The sequence below is a fragment of the Schizosaccharomyces cryophilus genome, assembly GCF_000004155.1.
Source record: "Schizosaccharomyces cryophilus OY26 unplaced genomic scaffold supercont4.3, whole genome shotgun sequence".
In the NCBI taxonomy this organism is placed as follows: Eukaryota; Fungi; Ascomycota; class Schizosaccharomycetes; order Schizosaccharomycetales; family Schizosaccharomycetaceae; genus Schizosaccharomyces; species Schizosaccharomyces cryophilus.
The window spans coordinates 877847-894056 of NW_013185626.1; the positions used below are offsets into that span (position 1 = coordinate 877847).

The 16210-nt window shown below is 37.9% G+C and overlaps 10 protein-coding genes across 10 annotated transcripts; 7 read left to right on the forward strand and 3 right to left on the reverse strand.

Annotated features, from left to right (window-relative positions):
- Positions 1–41: 41 nt before the first annotated feature.
- On the forward strand, positions 42–1429 carry SPOG_00398 (UB Xdomain protein Ubx2; the record flags this gene model as incomplete). The annotated part of the gene is made up of 2 exons (XM_013167907.1): positions 42–87; positions 153–1429. 2 exons carry the CDS (start codon positions 42–44, stop codon positions 1427–1429), a joined length of 1323 nt encoding a protein of 440 aa, XP_013023361.1.
- A 336-nt stretch (positions 1430–1765) lies between these two features.
- SPOG_00399 (STE/STE20/YSK protein kinase Ppk11) lies at positions 1766–3100 on the forward strand. Its single transcript, XM_013167908.1, has one exon. It carries the CDS (start codon positions 1895–1897, stop codon positions 2837–2839), a length of 945 nt encoding a protein of 314 aa, XP_013023362.1. The 5' UTR covers positions 1766–1894; the 3' UTR covers positions 2840–3100.
- On the reverse strand, positions 2989–4073 carry SPOG_00400 (V-type ATPase V0 subunit C). Its single transcript, XM_013167909.1, has one exon. The coding sequence runs from the start codon at positions 3896–3898 to the stop codon at positions 3299–3301; it is 600 nt and encodes a 199-aa protein (XP_013023363.1). The 5' UTR covers positions 3899–4073; the 3' UTR covers positions 2989–3298.
- A 307-nt stretch (positions 4074–4380) lies between these two features.
- On the forward strand, positions 4381–5465 carry SPOG_00401 (tRNA 2'-phosphotransferase Tpt1; the record flags this gene model as incomplete). Its single annotated transcript, XM_013167910.1, has 2 exons — positions 4381–4650; positions 4779–5465. The coding sequence occupies 2 exons, from the start codon at positions 4381–4383 to the stop codon at positions 5463–5465; spliced, it is 957 nt and encodes a 318-aa protein (XP_013023364.1).
- Positions 5466–5818: 353 nt separating this feature from the next.
- On the forward strand, positions 5819–6888 carry SPOG_00402 (RNA-binding protein Rbp28; the record flags this gene model as incomplete). Its single annotated transcript, XM_013167911.1, has 2 exons — positions 5819–5867; positions 5916–6888. 2 exons carry the CDS (start codon positions 5819–5821, stop codon positions 6593–6595), a joined length of 729 nt encoding a protein of 242 aa, XP_013023365.1. The 3' UTR covers positions 6596–6888.
- An 88-nt stretch (positions 6889–6976) lies between these two features.
- SPOG_00403 (uncharacterized protein) lies at positions 6977–8228 on the forward strand. Its single transcript, XM_013167912.1, has 3 exons — positions 6977–7305; positions 7372–7590; positions 7671–8228. Exons 1-3 carry the CDS (start codon positions 7183–7185, stop codon positions 7833–7835), a joined length of 507 nt encoding a protein of 168 aa, XP_013023366.1. The 5' UTR covers positions 6977–7182; the 3' UTR covers positions 7836–8228.
- On the reverse strand, positions 7928–8868 carry SPOG_00404 (DUF1640 family protein; the record flags this gene model as incomplete). Its single annotated transcript, XM_013167913.1, has 3 exons — positions 7928–8126; positions 8201–8587; positions 8633–8868. 3 exons carry the CDS (start codon positions 8866–8868, stop codon positions 8084–8086), a joined length of 666 nt encoding a protein of 221 aa, XP_013023367.1. The 3' UTR covers positions 7928–8083.
- A 128-nt stretch (positions 8869–8996) lies between these two features.
- On the reverse strand, positions 8997–9680 carry SPOG_00405 (uncharacterized protein; the record flags this gene model as incomplete). The annotated part of the gene is made up of 1 exon (XM_013167914.1): positions 8997–9680. One exon carries the CDS (start codon positions 9678–9680, stop codon positions 8997–8999), a length of 684 nt encoding a protein of 227 aa, XP_013023368.1.
- Positions 9681–10593: 913 nt separating this feature from the next.
- On the forward strand, positions 10594–13832 carry SPOG_00406 (ribonuclease II family protein). The gene has a single exon (XM_013167915.1). It carries the CDS (start codon positions 10627–10629, stop codon positions 13513–13515), a length of 2889 nt encoding a protein of 962 aa, XP_013023369.1. The 5' UTR covers positions 10594–10626; the 3' UTR covers positions 13516–13832.
- Positions 13833–13870: 38 nt separating this feature from the next.
- Positions 13871–15737, forward strand: SPOG_00407 (rRNA methyltransferase). The gene is made up of 3 exons (XM_013167916.1): positions 13871–14046; positions 14097–14155; positions 14203–15737. Exons 1-3 carry the CDS (start codon positions 13911–13913, stop codon positions 15442–15444), a joined length of 1437 nt encoding a protein of 478 aa, XP_013023370.1. The 5' UTR covers positions 13871–13910; the 3' UTR covers positions 15445–15737.
- The last annotated feature ends 473 nt before the right edge of the window (positions 15738–16210 follow it).

Genomic DNA, 16210 nt, shown 5'->3' on the forward strand with positions numbered 1-16210 from the left:
TCTTAAATTTATAAGTAGTTAGTTGTATTCATATACATTTAATGTTTCCTTTAATTATTGCTGATGTATGTGCCAAGTGCTTCTCAGGTATGTTTTTATCTACCCTCAACCACACACAATCACTTTTTTATAATCTTTTCCCATGGAAGAAGACACCAGTAATTTAGTAGCAACTTTTTGCTCTATAACAAACTCAACTCCAGAAAAGGCTCAGGAATACCTTGGAGTTGCTGATGGAGACTTATCGACTGCAGTGACTCTTTTCTTTGAAAGCGGAGGCGTTACTGGTGATTATGGTAGCGAAAGTTCAAATGCTGTTCAGCCTGAACAGACTGAAGAAGTCCGTGCTCCCATTGCTCCTACAAGAGAGGTATTGGTGGATCCAATGGCAGATACTACACCTGGGCTAGGATTTGTAGGTAACGAATTCGGTTTTGGGTCAGGATTACCTAGAATGAACCGCAGACAAAGACGAAGAGTTGGAATTTTTGATCAATCTCCTTCAGAAGTTCCTGTTGCGTCTTCTGCCGATACCTCTTCAGAAGAATCAGAAAGTAATAGTCGTGCTTCTCGCCTTGCAAAGCTTTTCCGCCCTCCTTATGATATAATATCTCATCTTACACTGGATGAAGCTAAAATGAAAGCTACATATGAGAAACGATGGATCCTAATCAATTTACAAACTTCCTCTTCTTTTGAATGCCAAGTACTAAATCGTGATTTATGGAAAAGTGAATCTGTAAAAGAGGTTATACGCGCCCATTTTCTATTTCTACAGTTGTTGGATGATGAAGAAATGGGTATGGAATTCAAGCGTTTCTACCCTGTGTTATCCACTCCCCACATCGCCATTCTAGATCCTCGTACCGGTGAGCGTGTCAAACAATGGAATGGAGGAATTACTCCTACTGAATTTGTAATTGAATTAAATGACTTTTTGGAACGCTGCACCCTGGATGAAACCAAAGACAGGAAGAATCCCCTCGGTCCCAAATCGCAAAAACCAGCTGAAGCGATGACTGAAGAAGAGCAAATGTCAAAAGCTATTGCTGCTTCTTTAGGAGTTGAGCAAGAAAGAACTGAGAGTACTGGTGAATCATCCCAACCTATTCAAGAGGATGAGGAAGAAGAACAGGACAATACGGTTCATAAAATTAAATCAGAAGAAGGGAAAGACGAAGAGCCTAGTCCTGGACCCGGAGTCACCAGAATTCAAATCCGCATGCCAACTGGTGCTCGTTTTATCCGAAGATTTTATGAAAGTGATCTCGTTCGCAAAGTATATGCCTACGTTAAGGGAGTTGCTGAAGGAGCTGACTCTCAGGCGTTTTCTTTGACATTTCAACGTACAAGTTTGTGGAATTCTTTGGATAAGACCATTAAAGAAGCCGGTATACAGAATACAGCGCTTCAGTTTGAGTTTCAATAATTCGCACGTTAAAACGACTAAAGCTTGTAAATGACTGTATTATAGATAGGATATTATTCCCTTGCCTTTAAATGTCCCTCGCGAATGTATTCTTATGTGCGAGCTTTATGTTTATAATGCCTAGGACTAAAAGCGTCTACGGATTGTTAGAGTGGGACAATGACTGTTTGATGAATTTATGAAATATTTTTTTTGACCGTCATGTAAATAGTCTAATTTAAGTATTAATTCATTCCATTTAGTCAATTCACTCCATTAATCCCTGAGGGTGCAAACGTAAAAATTTCCAGTAGAAAGATATCAGACATTTTTTAAAATAATTCATTACGTCCTTTAAATCATTTCCTGCTTCTTAAGAGGAAGCAAGCTTTACTTAGAAAAAACCAACTACCTGTCTGCATATCCCAACCATTCGCTTGCCTACGATAATTTCATCTACTTTAATCGGAATGAATTAAAAAAATCATGCAAAAGCAACATTATTGTGATTTGGAGCTAATAGGACAAGGTAGCTTTGGATCTGTCTTCAAAGCTATAAATGTTGAAACATCCAAACCAGTAGCTCTTAAAGTAGTAGATTTAGACGCGACCACTGATCAGGTTGAGTCTCTTACTCGAGAAATCAATTTTTTGATTGGACTGAACTCGCCATTTATTACTAGATATTATGAGTCTTTTCTGGATGGAACACGATTATGGATAAGCATGGAGTACTGCGATGGAGGAAGCTGTACAGAGCTATTGAAGACAGTAGGAAAATTTCCGGAACAGGTAATTGCAGAGATCCTTAAGCACATATTAGAGGCCTTGGTGTATTTGCATGGTCAAGGTAAAATGCATCGCGATATAAAAGCTGCCAACATCCTAACTACGCAGGACGGAGGAGTGAAGTTGGCTGACTTTGGTGTTTCAGGTCAATTACAGAATTTCTACGATAAGAATGATGATTTTGTAGGCACCCCATTTTGGATGGCTCCAGAAGTTGTCAAACAAACGGGCTATAATGCCAAAGCGGACATATGGTCTTTGGGCATCACGGCTTTCGAATTAGCGCATGGAGAGCCTCCTTACTCTGGAATACATCCTATGAAGGTTTTACTTTTGATTCCAAAACACGCTCCCCCATCATTAGATAGATCATCCTTTAGTCCAGCATTCTGCGATTTTGTTGATTTGTGCCTTCGAAAAAACCCACAAGAACGCCCTACAGCAATGAAGCTTTTGGAGCATAAATTTATAAAGAAATATAGCTCCAAAGATACTCTGAAAATAATTATCCAAACCTACTCTAAATGGAAGTCTACCGATCAAGCTTCCGACTATGCCTCTCCATACAATGGTTCAGATATATTTAAAAATTCTGCTACCGTGAATAATGTGGTATGGGATTTTGGAACAGTATCCAGGTAGCCATTTACATGAGTTGAAATGACCATGCAATAATGATTAATAACTACTTTAGTTTTCTTTCTTTTCTAGACTTGAGTTAACATTTAAACAAATTCATTTACTGATATCAGGCCCTAAAGCGCTGACCTTAAGACATTACAATATAAAGAAGCTTTATGAGGATTAGACTCATTAACCTTTAATTATTGAGGGACTTGTTCTATAAAATTATGAGTTGTGTCCGCTCAGCGAATAAGCCTTGAAATAGATGCTGAGACAGAGAAGTATTATCGTAAAACAAATAAAATTCAACGAAAACAAGGCCATTCTCTTAAGTAACTTAATTATGACTTATAAAAGAAAGGCCATTAGAGGAGTGCAAAAAGGGACGGGCGGTTCAAACTCTGAGGATGAATTCAAGGAAGGCATGAGAGAGAAGAAGGGCTTGAAATTTAAGAAATAAAAACATTATTTAGAGATTCAGGCAAAGTCAAGGGCTTTCCCGCCTACTAACAAGCCCACGATCAAGCCGAACAGACCCAAAACACTTCCAAAAATTTCGACAACCAAAACTTTTACAAACAAGGAAGCATCTTGTGCATCAGCTAGGGCAGCACTACTACCAGTAATACCAACGCAAACACCACATATTAAATTGCAGAGACCAACCGTGAGTCCTCCCCAAAAGATAGCGAAACCAGTGTAATAATTGGATTTGGTATAGAGATGGGAAGCACTAACAGCGTTTAGCTTGCCAGAGAAAACAATGGCTATAATCAGGGAATAGATGGCTACAACTTCGCAGAAAATGATGCTGATCAAGTTCTTAGTTTTAATTCGGGGGGCTTTAACAGCGCCGCCCAAAATAGAACTTCCGCAAATAAAAATACCCCAAGCTGCTCCAATAATACCGAAAGCGACGCAGCTGGCAATGCCTAGTAAGCCCCAGGTATAGGGGCTGGTCTGAAGAAGAAAGCTTCCAAAATCAAATGCTTCTCCATTGCCATGAAACAACATATATAGGCCGACTAAGGTTGAAAATCCAATTGTCGTCCATATAAATGACTTTAATACGGACATTTTTATGATTTAGCTATTTTGGGACTTTTCTCAAAATGGAAGGTGAGGGCTTTAGGAGGACTAACCAGAACACTGACTGTAAATAGTCAGAAAAAGGCTCTCTTCTAGTCAATTCGTTTCAAGACTTGAAAAGAACTGCTTTATTTTGTGGCTTACGCTTTTTGGGTAGAGGAATAACCCTGCGCTTTTTCCTTTTTGAATAGCTGTGTCAAAAACCAACCCGCTTAACTGATCGTGGTTTCGTTGGAGAAAATATTTAAAAGCAACTTTTCTTTTGAATTTACAAACTATTTCAAGAGTCTTTTCTTCAGTTTTATCTATTACTGTTTATCTTACCTGACATTCAATTGCATACGGGTTTCCCTATTATTAGACGAAACTAAAGCCACGAGGATTACTGAAGACGCGTATTTGGTTCTATATTGCAGATTATTTTAAGCTCAAATTCGTATAATCGCGTCTGAAGGATATTATTCTATAGGATGACCAACTCTGCTGACCAAAAGAATCTTGTAAAATCATCCAAGGGAAAGAGAAAACAAGAACAAGATCCCATGATCCGGTTTTCAAAAGCGCTTTCCAAAGTTCTTCGCCATACCGCTCAATCCAATGGGTTACGACTTCGTCATGATGGATTTGTGCTTGTAGACGACCTGCTGAGACTGCCGCAATTTAAAAGCCTGTCGCTAGAGATGCTGAAAAAGATTGTGGATGAAAACGAAAAAAAAGATTTTCCTTACTTGAAGCAGAAGGTAAGCTATTGATTCGTGCCAACCAAGGGCATACAATTCGTACAGTCGAAGTACCTATGATACGTATTAATGATGCTTCTTCTTTGCCTAAAGTTGTACATGGTACAAGAAGAGAGCTGTGGACAAAGATCTCCAAAGAAGGCCTTTCGCGAATGAAAAGAAACCATATTCACTGTGCTACAGGCTTATTCGGTGAAGCCGGTGTTATTTCTGGGATTCGGAAATCATGTACTTTGTACATTTACATTGATGTTTTAAAAGCTATGCAACATGGAGTTGAGTTTTACCAATCAGAAAATGGAGTCATTTTAACAGAAGGCATAAATGGTATCTTGTCGCCTGTGTTTTTCAAAAAGGTCGAGACCAATCTTGGGGAAGTTTTATTTGACGCAAATGCGAATCCAGAGACACCCAAAACTGAAAATTCACTACAGAAAAGCACGGATACCGACAGTGTTGATGATTTAGATCCGTTTAGTGAGGATATGGAAGCGCTAACAATGCATGACTTAAACCTTGTGCAGGAAAAGCATAGCAATTTTGGCTATTCAGAAGGAATCGTTAAGGGAAAAATCGAAGTTGCCCAAAGCGGGTTTGATGATGGATATAATCGAGGGGCTCTGTATGGGTTTGAAATGGGTAAAAAACTAGGAGAACTAAAGGCAAAATTACTTGTGGTGAAAGACGAAAAGGAACAAGACACTTTGCAGAAAAAATTAGAAGAACTTGAACATGAAAGTGAGTTTTCTAAATTTGTGGTTGCAAACAAGGAGTCTATTCGATTACAAATGAATAAAAAGCCTACTTCGACATAATATTTTGATGCTTTCTGGACATTGTTCCTGTATGATGATTCAACTTCATGCATACTCATACCATTGGATAGGAACAGGCGTTCCCTTCCTTTAAATTTCAAGGATGATTTTTTATGTTCAGCTTACTTATACCTACCACCTACTTATCTTTTCCATCACTTACGCCTTTTTCCCATCGGTTTTTTTTCTATTTCTTGTTCATTATTTCTCTTTCTACCGCGTTAATGTATTTAGTGATATATTATGTGTGGTTAATTTATTTAACGATATTGTAGCATTTCGCAATTTTAACACTTTCTTGCTTCCTTTCTCTCCACTAGAATTTGCTTCTTTTACCAAATTTTCCAAAAGAGATGCTGGCACCTACGGCGGCCGTAAATGACATTCCTCCAAAAGAAAATGGTATGAAAAAGCGTTTGAATGGAAGAATGGAGCTAACAATGCCAATAGGGGACGATGTGATGATTGATACATCCGGCAACATGACTGAAGTTGCTGAAACAAGAGGCGACAGCACTATGGACATTGAAGGTGCTCCCAAATTCGCTCCTATTCAACCAAAAATGGAAAAAAAGCGTGGTCTGAAGCCTCAAACAAGGAAGGTTCCTATTCCTCCTCACAGAATGACTCCTCTTCGAAATGTGTGGCCCAAGCTTTATCCACCGTTGGTTGAGCATTTATTCCTTCAAGTTCGTATGAACGTCAAAGCTAGAGCTGTGGAACTACGTGAGAGCAAAGCCACCACGGATCCTGGAGCTTTGCAAAAGGGTATGGACTTTGTGCAGGCGTTTGCCCTCGGCTTCGACGTTGACGATGCAATTGCGCTCTTGCGTCTAGATGATCTTTATATCGACACGTTTGAGATTAAGGATGTGAAAACCTTGCAGGGTGATCACTTGAGCCGTGCTATTGGTCGTATTGCTGGACAAGCAGGAAAAACCAAGTTTGCTATCGAAAATGCATCCCGTACAAGAATTGTGCTCGCAGATAGCAAAATCCACATTTTAGGAGGCTTCAGCAATCTTCGTATTGCCAAGGATGCCATCGTCTCCTTAATTCTTGGATCTCCTCCTGGCAAGGTCTATGCTAATTTGCGCAGTGCCGCTGCTCGTGCTAAAGAGCGTTTTTAACCACATATGAAAACGATATATCTGTGTTTTTCATAAAAACATAGCAGACATTTTACGTGGATTCCCTCTTTTCCTTCACAACCGTGCATTGAGTTGTAAAATGAATGAACTGGAAATCACTAATTACGAGCCGGATAAAAAGTATTCATTCTCATTTCTTTAAAAATGTTTTTTATTCTATTTTGGACAGGGTTGATTTTATTATTTAGTTTTGGGTTTATTAATGTTAAAACGGAATATTCCATATAGTTAATGGATTTTTGAATAATCAATTATCGACAATTTCTTATTGTAAGCTTAATACTGTAAATCTCTCTTTCTTTCTTGTAGTTTTTATATGGTTTTAATCCTTCATTTTGGTTTCTTGTTTTTATTTCCATCCTCCTATTGACCTTTCTACCTAGTAAAGCCACTCAAGTTCAAAAAACAAGCTGGTGCTGCCGTAAGAGAAGCAAGCCTGTGTAAACATTTCCCTTCTTTCGTTATTTTATCTACATTTATTCTCTTGTTATTATATGAGCTTTCTTCTTTGAAAAGACTTAGAGCTACTAGGTACAGTTTGTTGGAATTATCGTGTCGTGTAAAGAATGAGTGATCTGAATCGGGACGAGCAGCTTGCATTTTTAGAATGTATGAGTAAATTGCAAAAGGAATTAGATTCAAGTTTTCAGCGTTATGAAAGATTATCGCATACGACCAAAGAACTCCAGGTATGTTTGTTTGTCCAGCTTATCTTGGGAATTCTGTGATTTAATCGTCGTCTAACCTTCCCTAAGGAACAATTGGATCAAGCAAGAGTAAAATCTCAGCATCCATCTCGGGTATCTTCGACTGGAACACTATATTCGGAAGAAAAGTTGCTCCCAAGTATGGAGCTTATAGAGCTACGAGCAGAAAACGCATGTCTCAAGAAAGATGCTTATAATTTTGAGCAAATATCCAATAATTATGCAAAGGGAATGGAAGAAATGGTGGGCTTTGTCTCTTCTTATACAGTAAGTTTGATTTGATGCGCTTGCGTTACAGAAGCGACGCTCTAAAACAAGCTTAACCAAATATGTACTAACTATGGAAGGAGAAAATGAATACAAAGATGAAACTAGTACATGATGAATACTTAAAAATGTACGATGCGTTGGCTGCAGAGCATTTGTCTCTATCTAAGAAAAATCACCAAAATAATCAATCATTAAATAAAATAAAAGGATGGTTGCTTCAGGGATTAGAAGAAAATCCTTAAATATTACAGCAAAATTTAAAGGGTCTATACGAATGGGTGATCAAGCATACTACATTGGTTCCTTCACAATACATAATTAACATCTCGTTTCTCTAGTTTTTCCATGATAATTCATGCTAATAAATGGATAGCTTTCGAAATGCATTCATTACTATTCATAAAGACAAACGTATACTCAAAGCAGCACGTGAAAACAAACAGAGAACATGTCATCTGTGAGAACTAGTCATATTCCATGCAAGAAAAATTTAAATAATTAATCGAACATATGCGAGAAGTAAAGCGCCCGATCTAGAAAATGTTAATAGCTAACGAACTGAAATTTCAAGAAATCTCCAGACATAGAGTAAAGATTCGTTTCATACCCTGTTACAATCCCCAACAACCATTGAAGGGTTTGTGTTTTAAATGTGGCTAACTGAGTCCGGAAATTCGACATTTCCGTATCGATTTCGGCAGACAACTCTCGAAGTTTAAGCTCCTGTAAAGAAGCTTCATCATAGTGATTTAATCGCTCAATACTTAATTGTAATCTAGCTTCTGCCGTCGAATTATTTAGCTGATCACGAAAGGATGTTTTTAAGCGTTCGATATCCGAAAATAATTGTTCCGCTTGGGCATGTAAAGCTGCCATTTCTTGACGCTCGATGCTTTGTAACTCACTACGCAAATGAGCAAAATCGACCTTTTGTTGATACATTACTCGGTCTTGTTGTTCTTTGGTCACCAAATATCCACTCATTTTCTTATGACTAAAAATGGTTAGGATCTTGTCTTTTGGTCCTCAAGTTACTTACGAATTCGCATATACATTAGAAATGGCTTCCATAAATATTTCTGCATTTTTCTTCTCAATGCCGACCTCCTGTAAGGCACGGACAAATCCTAGTGTATTGAATCCATGATATGATCTTCGTGATATAAGTGAAGGAGTTTTCGGCTTTATAAATGAAGGTTTGAATAAGTAAGGATGTGAAAAATAAGGAATTGGTGAGATTCTTGAACAAAATGGATTCCTTGAAAGGATGCGCATTATAAGTGAATTGGCAGAGTCCAGGGAGGATTGGTCACATTGGAAGAAAGGAAAGAAGAGCAATTCTTCATATAAAATTATCAAAAACACTTTTATAAATGATAATTGAAACATAAAAGCAAAAGTGACTAAGTTTCAGTAGCGATATCTCGAAACATCGAGACTTCAAAGGCAGCAACCATAAGCTGTAAAGCATCAGAGGTATACTTGGAATCATTCCCTGCATTATGAAGACAAAAAGGTCGTATTTCCAGAAGTTTCAACATACTTCGAAGACCTACATGAACCTCTGAAAGATTCGAATTGTGCTTGGACGCTTTGAAGAAACAAAATATGTTTTGGGTGTCCAACATGATGACTTTAGGAGGGATATCCACTCCCAAAATTTGAAAGTATCTCAATTCATTAGAAATTCCATGAGCAACTAGAATTGAATTCGGAAGCTGAAGTATTTCGTCTAATTTTCTCTGCAGTGCAGCCTTCGTTAGAAAAACGGATTGTCCAAAGCGAAAGTTATCTACTTCATCAGGAACATATTTACCATTGCGCAGATGCAAATAATTAGTAATCCGATAGTGAAAGGATTGCCATTGACCGTTCACTCTAGTAGTAATGCCAGCTTCTGTTATGATTTTATGATCTCGTTCATATGCTTCAAAATCCACTACTATGAAACTCCACTTTTTATCTGCAATTGCCTCAAAAGCCAGCTTTGCCTCCCTTTTAATTTGCATATCTCGTGCATATTTTCTTTCTTTGACTTCTAATAGTCTTCCTGCTCCATGCGTTGCTTTACCTTCTTCCAACGTCATTTGCGTAAAGGTGGTCTAACTAAATCTTATGAATTGAACAATTTAATTTTCTTTATGAAAGCTTATGCTCAAGAAGATTTTACTATCATTGAAGGACTTAAAAATGAAGAAACCTACGAAAAGGTAACGCTGTTCTTTCCTTGAATTTTGTGACCTAATGACACTTGAAAGTATAAACAAATAAAAGGAGCAAGGACAAAAGGTTTATCCTATCATAAGCCAAAGCAACAGTAAAGATCTCAAACTTCAGAAATAATAAAAGGAGAAAGGTTTCGATACCGAAATTTATCACGATTCTACACTTTCACGCGGATTCCGTTTATCAGGCTTTATATTCCTAGAATTCAAGAATTCAAGAATAAGAGAGCAAGCCAACAGAAAAAATGAAAGAATATACTCAGAGTAAACAGCTTATGAGATGGATTAAGCAATCAAAATTTCAATTCAAAATCGCGAGTCCGGTCTTGTTTACTAAGGCATCGCAACATAACCTTGGGCAAGGATAAACAAAAGTGTATAAAAGTTGAATACAAGAGACTAGTTCAAGAGGATTTGAAACAAATGAATCAGATTAATTGAAAATTATGGTCCGTTGTTTCGTCTCAACGTCTAGAAAGCTACTTGTTCATAGTGGTACATGGATCTTATACATCGAATTTTGTACAAGGACTTTGAAAATCATAGAGAAATAGTCAAAGAATTGGCTCTAAAATGTAAAAACAGACCTTATATAGACTATTTTGACTACCTGCAGAGAGAATGCTGTTCAGGTCATAAAGTTGATTAAAAATAAAGTGCTTTTATTGCTAAAATATTTTACATTAATAGTAAAAATATTTTAAAATAAATCATGTCAAGAAATGCTCATATGTATTAGCAAATATGAGAGAAGATTCAACCAATTCCTCTTACTCTTCTTTCGCCAAGAACATCCAACATTGGAAGAATGCAGAAATTGCAAGATTCCGAAGAGAAAATGGATGGAAAGCAACCAAAGATAAAAAATAATACAAATAAAAATAGTCCACGTAAAAAATCGACAAAGAAAAATGAAGAATTGGCATCAGTGGAAAAGAAGCAAACGTCAGACCAACCCACGATGGGTTTAGGTGCTGGTTTGATGGAAAAGGTTAAGGAGATTGTTCAAAAGTCTGATTTATTGGGCTCTTTAAAGTCAAATAGTAAGAAAAATCCCGCGCCCAAAAAGCAATTGGATAAGCCTTCCGGCAGAAAGCCTGATTCGAAAAAGAAAGTATCATTATCGCCCAAGACCTATCCTTCCGATGAGAAAAAAGGACGCGTGCAAGAAAAACCGCAAGAAAAACTAAAGGGAAAAGAAAACAAAATATCAAGGTCTAAAAAACAAAAGGAGAAGAGTCCAAAACCAAAAACACCGTCTACAACGATAGAGGAAAATGCTTTCATGAAACCTAAAAAGTCGAAGAAACAGAAGTCAAAGAAAAAAAATAATGATAAAGAACCAATTACTGAGAAAAGTGAGGGCAAGGAGCTTCAAGGACCAACTCCAACGAAGAAAAGCGGTAAGGCCCCGAAACGAAAACAAGTCTACGAAAAGTATTATACCCGTCAAGAAGTAAATGAAGGCTTGAAGTCAGGAAAATTATTTAAAGGAACCTTACGCATTCTTGACAACCATCGAAGCGCATTCGTTTGTATGGAAAATCGACCCGACTTTTACATTGATAGTCCTATTACTCGCAACCGTGCTCTGCACAACGATATAGTTGTTGTTGAACCAATTGAAGATAAAGATAAAAAGAATAGTAGCAACGATGATGAACATAACGGAAGCTCGAACGATGATCAGTCTATGGCAAACGAAGACGGCGATCTTTCCGAAACTGAACAACAACTTGAAGCGTTGGAGTTAAATGAAGAGCCTGTACCAAAGGTTGATAATCCCAGGTGTCGTGCCAAAGTTGTTTCAATTGAAAAACGAAGTCCAGTAAACAAGATCGTGGGTATTATCCGTCCTCCTGGATGGTCGATTTCAAATCACGAGAATGTTTCCACCAAGAGCGATTATGCCATTTTTGTACCTAAAGACAAGCGAATGCCATTTATTACTATCCACAAAAATGATTTGGGTGTTCTAAAAGTTCACGACTGGATCGAAAGCATTTTACAGCATCACTCAAAGTTATTTGCCGCTGAGATTTCAAGATGGGGTACTTATTCACGGTATCCGATGGGAGTCCTGAAAGAAGAGTTAGGCTCTGTAACGAATGTAGAAGACTATACAAACGCGTTGCTCTTAGAAAATGGAATTTCAAGTGAGCCTTTTAGCCGCGAGGTATTAGAATGTTTGCCAGCTGAGGATTGGAGAATTACAGAGAAGGAATTGGCAAAGCGACGAGATTTCCGAAATGACATCGTCATAACCATAGATCCTGATACAGCCAAAGATTTGGATGATGCTGTCTCTTGTAAAGATTTAGGTAATGGGACTTATGAAGTTGGTGTCCATATTGCTGATGTAGGTCACTTTATGAAGCCAGATACTCCTCTTGATACGGAGGCGGCTTCTCGTGCCACGACCGTCTATCTTGTGCAGAAAGCCATTCCCATGTTACCCTCATTACTATGTGAGCGTTTATGTTCGTTGAATCCCCAAGTGGAGCGACTTGCGTTTAGTGTTACCTGGAAAATGAACAAAGAAGGTAAAGAAGTCGGCAAGCGCTGGTTTGGTAAAAGTGTTATTAAGACGTGTGCTCGACTTGCTTACGGCGAGGCACAAAAAATCATAGAGGGAAAGTCTTGGGCCGAAGGAGTTGGTAAACCAATTGCAGGAAATCATTCTCCGGAAGATGTGGAGAAAACAATACTGGTGCTTTGCGAAATTTCAAGAAATTTACGAGCAGAAAGATTTGCAAAAGGAGCTGTAGAAATTAACTCTACAGAATTAAAGTTTCAGTTGGATGAATATGGGCTACCAACAAAGTGTGAAGTTTATGAACAAAAAGAAGCGAACCACTTGATTGAAGAGTTTATGTTATGTGCGAATCGATCGGTCGCTGAAAAAATAAGCAATACATTCCCTGCAAATGCATTATTACGTCGACATGCAAGTCCCAAAGAAAAGCAAATTAATGAATTTTGCAAATTTATGGAGGGATTGAATTTTCATTTTGATGCTTCCTCTTCCTCGGCCTTCAATGACTCCATGAATCGTTTAAGGAAATTCTTTAATCCTGACTTGGTAGAGCTTTTCGAAAACATGGCTGTACGTTCCCTTAATCGTGCTGAATACTTTTGTACGGGTGATTATCCTGAGCGCAGCGATTGGCATCATTATGCACTTTCTTTTAATCATTATACACACTTCACCTCTCCCATCCGCAGATATCCGGATGTGATTGTACATCGTTTGCTGGAAAACTGTTTAAAACAAACGTCACCTAATCTGCCCAAAAAAGTGTGCTCAAAACACGCGGAGCATAGCAATGAACGACGTGAACAAGCAAACAATGTTCAAGAAGATAGCCAGAATTTATTCTTATCTGTATTCATTTCGGAGTATTGTAAGAATTGTGGTGTGTCTTCCATGCCCGTTACTGCGTTTGCAACGAGAATACAAGATCGTTCTATTGATGTTTACGTCTCTCAATATGGCATCTCTAGTCGAGTGGATTTACTAAACGAAGACAATATAAAGAGTTATACGATATTACCGGATGACTCAGCTGTGGTTATGAAGAAGCAGGATGACTCAGAGTTTAAAATTGCTTTAACAGATAAGTTCCAGGTCCACCTGTATTCTGATTACAGTCGCACCTTTTTTAATGTTCGCTGTTCACTGTTTCCGAAAACGTAAAGCTTGTTTGCATACAGAAGCGTACTGAGTAAATGCTTTTCAACAAGTACCTTAATGATTTTTGGTTCATTCAATTTTTTTTCAGCTTAACGGATTTGTGAGTTATTAAAAGTACAATTTGACATGTTAATTTTAAATGATGAAAGCGACGTTTTGACGATTTCCGTTGCATGTGTTATGTCCAGTCATATATACGTTTGATTCACTATACATTCCTAAGTAGGATCTTTTTTCCTTTATTATATTAGTTATTTATCTTAAATAGGACAAAAGTCTCATTATTAAATATGAATGAATAAATAAATTTTGAACGTAAGTAACAAATGTACCGTTACCCATTTTTAGTTGGTTCATTTTCAAACTTGGTCTTTTCTCTGAAGTGTAGGAACGAGGACATGGACTTTTATATTCATGCTGCAACGATTCTTGATGATTTAAGTCAAAAAAAAGGTTCTATTAAGCAGCTTGTTTTTAATTCAAAAAAGCACGATCCTAAACGGACGTATGCGCTAGTCTGCGAGACTTTAAAATGTAAATAAAAGTAACTGAAGTTTTTACATGTCTAACAGAAAAATAAATAGATAAACATGTTTTGGACGAGGTCATTCAATGTTCAAAGCTATTGGATTTAGAGAAGAAGGTATGCAAATTAATTTGTTAGGATGCTTACAAGGAAAACGAATCTAGATAAAAAAGAACCTTGCAAGAGTTTTAGTTCATGATTTGTTAATGTCGAAACGTGGAATTAGTGCATCGACGGGTTCAATAAAAGAAGCAATTCTGCGACATAAAACTCGCTTGAATGCTGAATTTGTAAAGCTAAAAATTCGCAATAAAGTAAAGTCGCATGAAGAATTGGCATTAAAGAACCCAGTTACGCTTCCTCGTTGGATTCGGATAAACACAATTAAAGCGACAAAAGAAGAAGTACTCAAGCAATTGGCACTGACCCGAGTATCTTCGCTGAAAGAAGTAGGACCAGGAACATATTATATGGATGAAATTATAGATAACTTAATTGCACTTGATGGTGAAACTTCCTTGGTCAATGAAAGTTGTTACCAGGAGGGAAAAGTTATCATTCAAGACAAAGCTTCATGTATCCCTGCAGCGATTCTCGGGAATCAGCGACAGACAAAGGTAGGAGACATAATTGACGGATGTGCAGCACCCGGTAATAAAACCACTCATTTGGCAGCTTTATTTCCCAACGCAAAAATATTCGCCTTCGAGAGAAATAGTCAACGAGTGCAAACGCTTCAGAAAATGGTAGAGATTTCTGGAGCTCAGAACGTCGAAATTTTACACCAAGATTTCACTCAAAGTGATATAATGGATCCTAAGTTTGCGAATGTCACCCATATTCTGCTAGACCCGTCATGCTCCGGGTCGGGAATTGTAAGTCGTCAAGACTTTTTACTTGAAGAATCTGAGCAAGATCTGGTGGAAGATGTTAATCGACTCGAGAGCCTGTGTAGCTTCCAATCTACCATTTTGAAGCATGCATTGCAGTTCCCTAAATGTCAATATGTAACATATTCAACATGTTCTGTACACCGACTTGAAAATGAGCAAGTCGTTTGTGATGTTTTGTCTCAAGAGCCCCAATGGAAATGCAACACTATAGAAAACACGTTGCCCCAATGGGAGGACCGTGGTATACCAGAGTATTGCACGGATCCTATGATGGCTAAAGCAATGATTCGTTGCGTCCCTGGGAAATTTGGAACGATTGGTTTTTTTGTTTGTAATTTGTATCATTCGGGACGGGTAGGTAATTTGCTTGGTAACGGCACCTCAAATGCACTAGAAAGCAACGCAAAACGGAAAAGGAAGAATCAGAAAAAGAAGAACTATAAGAAAATGAAAGAACGAAAGCTGGGAACAGCTATGGATTCCACCGGTCATATTTCCGAATCGAAAACATAGGTCTTTTCTCAGTCTGGTACCTTGGAAAATGATATATATGGGGTTTGACTATTAGAAACTAAAAGATTTCAAGCGCACGAAAAAGAAAATGTATGGGTTAGAAAACGTAACATCTGGATAAACTAGTGTTTTACTTGAGTTTTCTAATGTTATTTTTGGAAGAGGTCGAAAAGTTTACGATTAAAGAGTTTAAAAAACACTGTCATGTAAACAAATGAAACCTTCCTATCCTACCAGTTCTGCAAATTACATTGAGTAAGCATCATAGGAATGTATAGTACTACGAAATAATGTTACACACTCATCATGGGTTTGTTAGATTTCCATACTTTCTGTGGTGTTTTTACTTTGTACCAATAATCATTCCTGTAACTACGCATGAATACAATTAATTCTATAGATCACCGAAAAGCACTCCAAAAAATAGAAAACACAAAAAGTGGAAGCATGTAACGCCCGTTCGGTCAGACTTCCTCGAGAATCCCGTGAAGGCGAATCCCATCGCAATCGCACTGCCCAGGACCCGGGCGTGGTGTGCGTTGTTGCCAACCTCCACCGGTACACCGCGGTTTAATCACCATCTCCGCCGAAGATTCCTCTCCGGGAAGTTATGGTGAATCGAGGGATCGACTGCGAGACTCGAACCCATGACCACGAGACACTCGACCTCGAAGCACTCAACCGTTCAGACAGAGCCATTACAGCTAGAAGTAGCTATTTATAAAAGTATATATAGCAAGAAAGTTAAAGTTATTAGTGAGAGGAT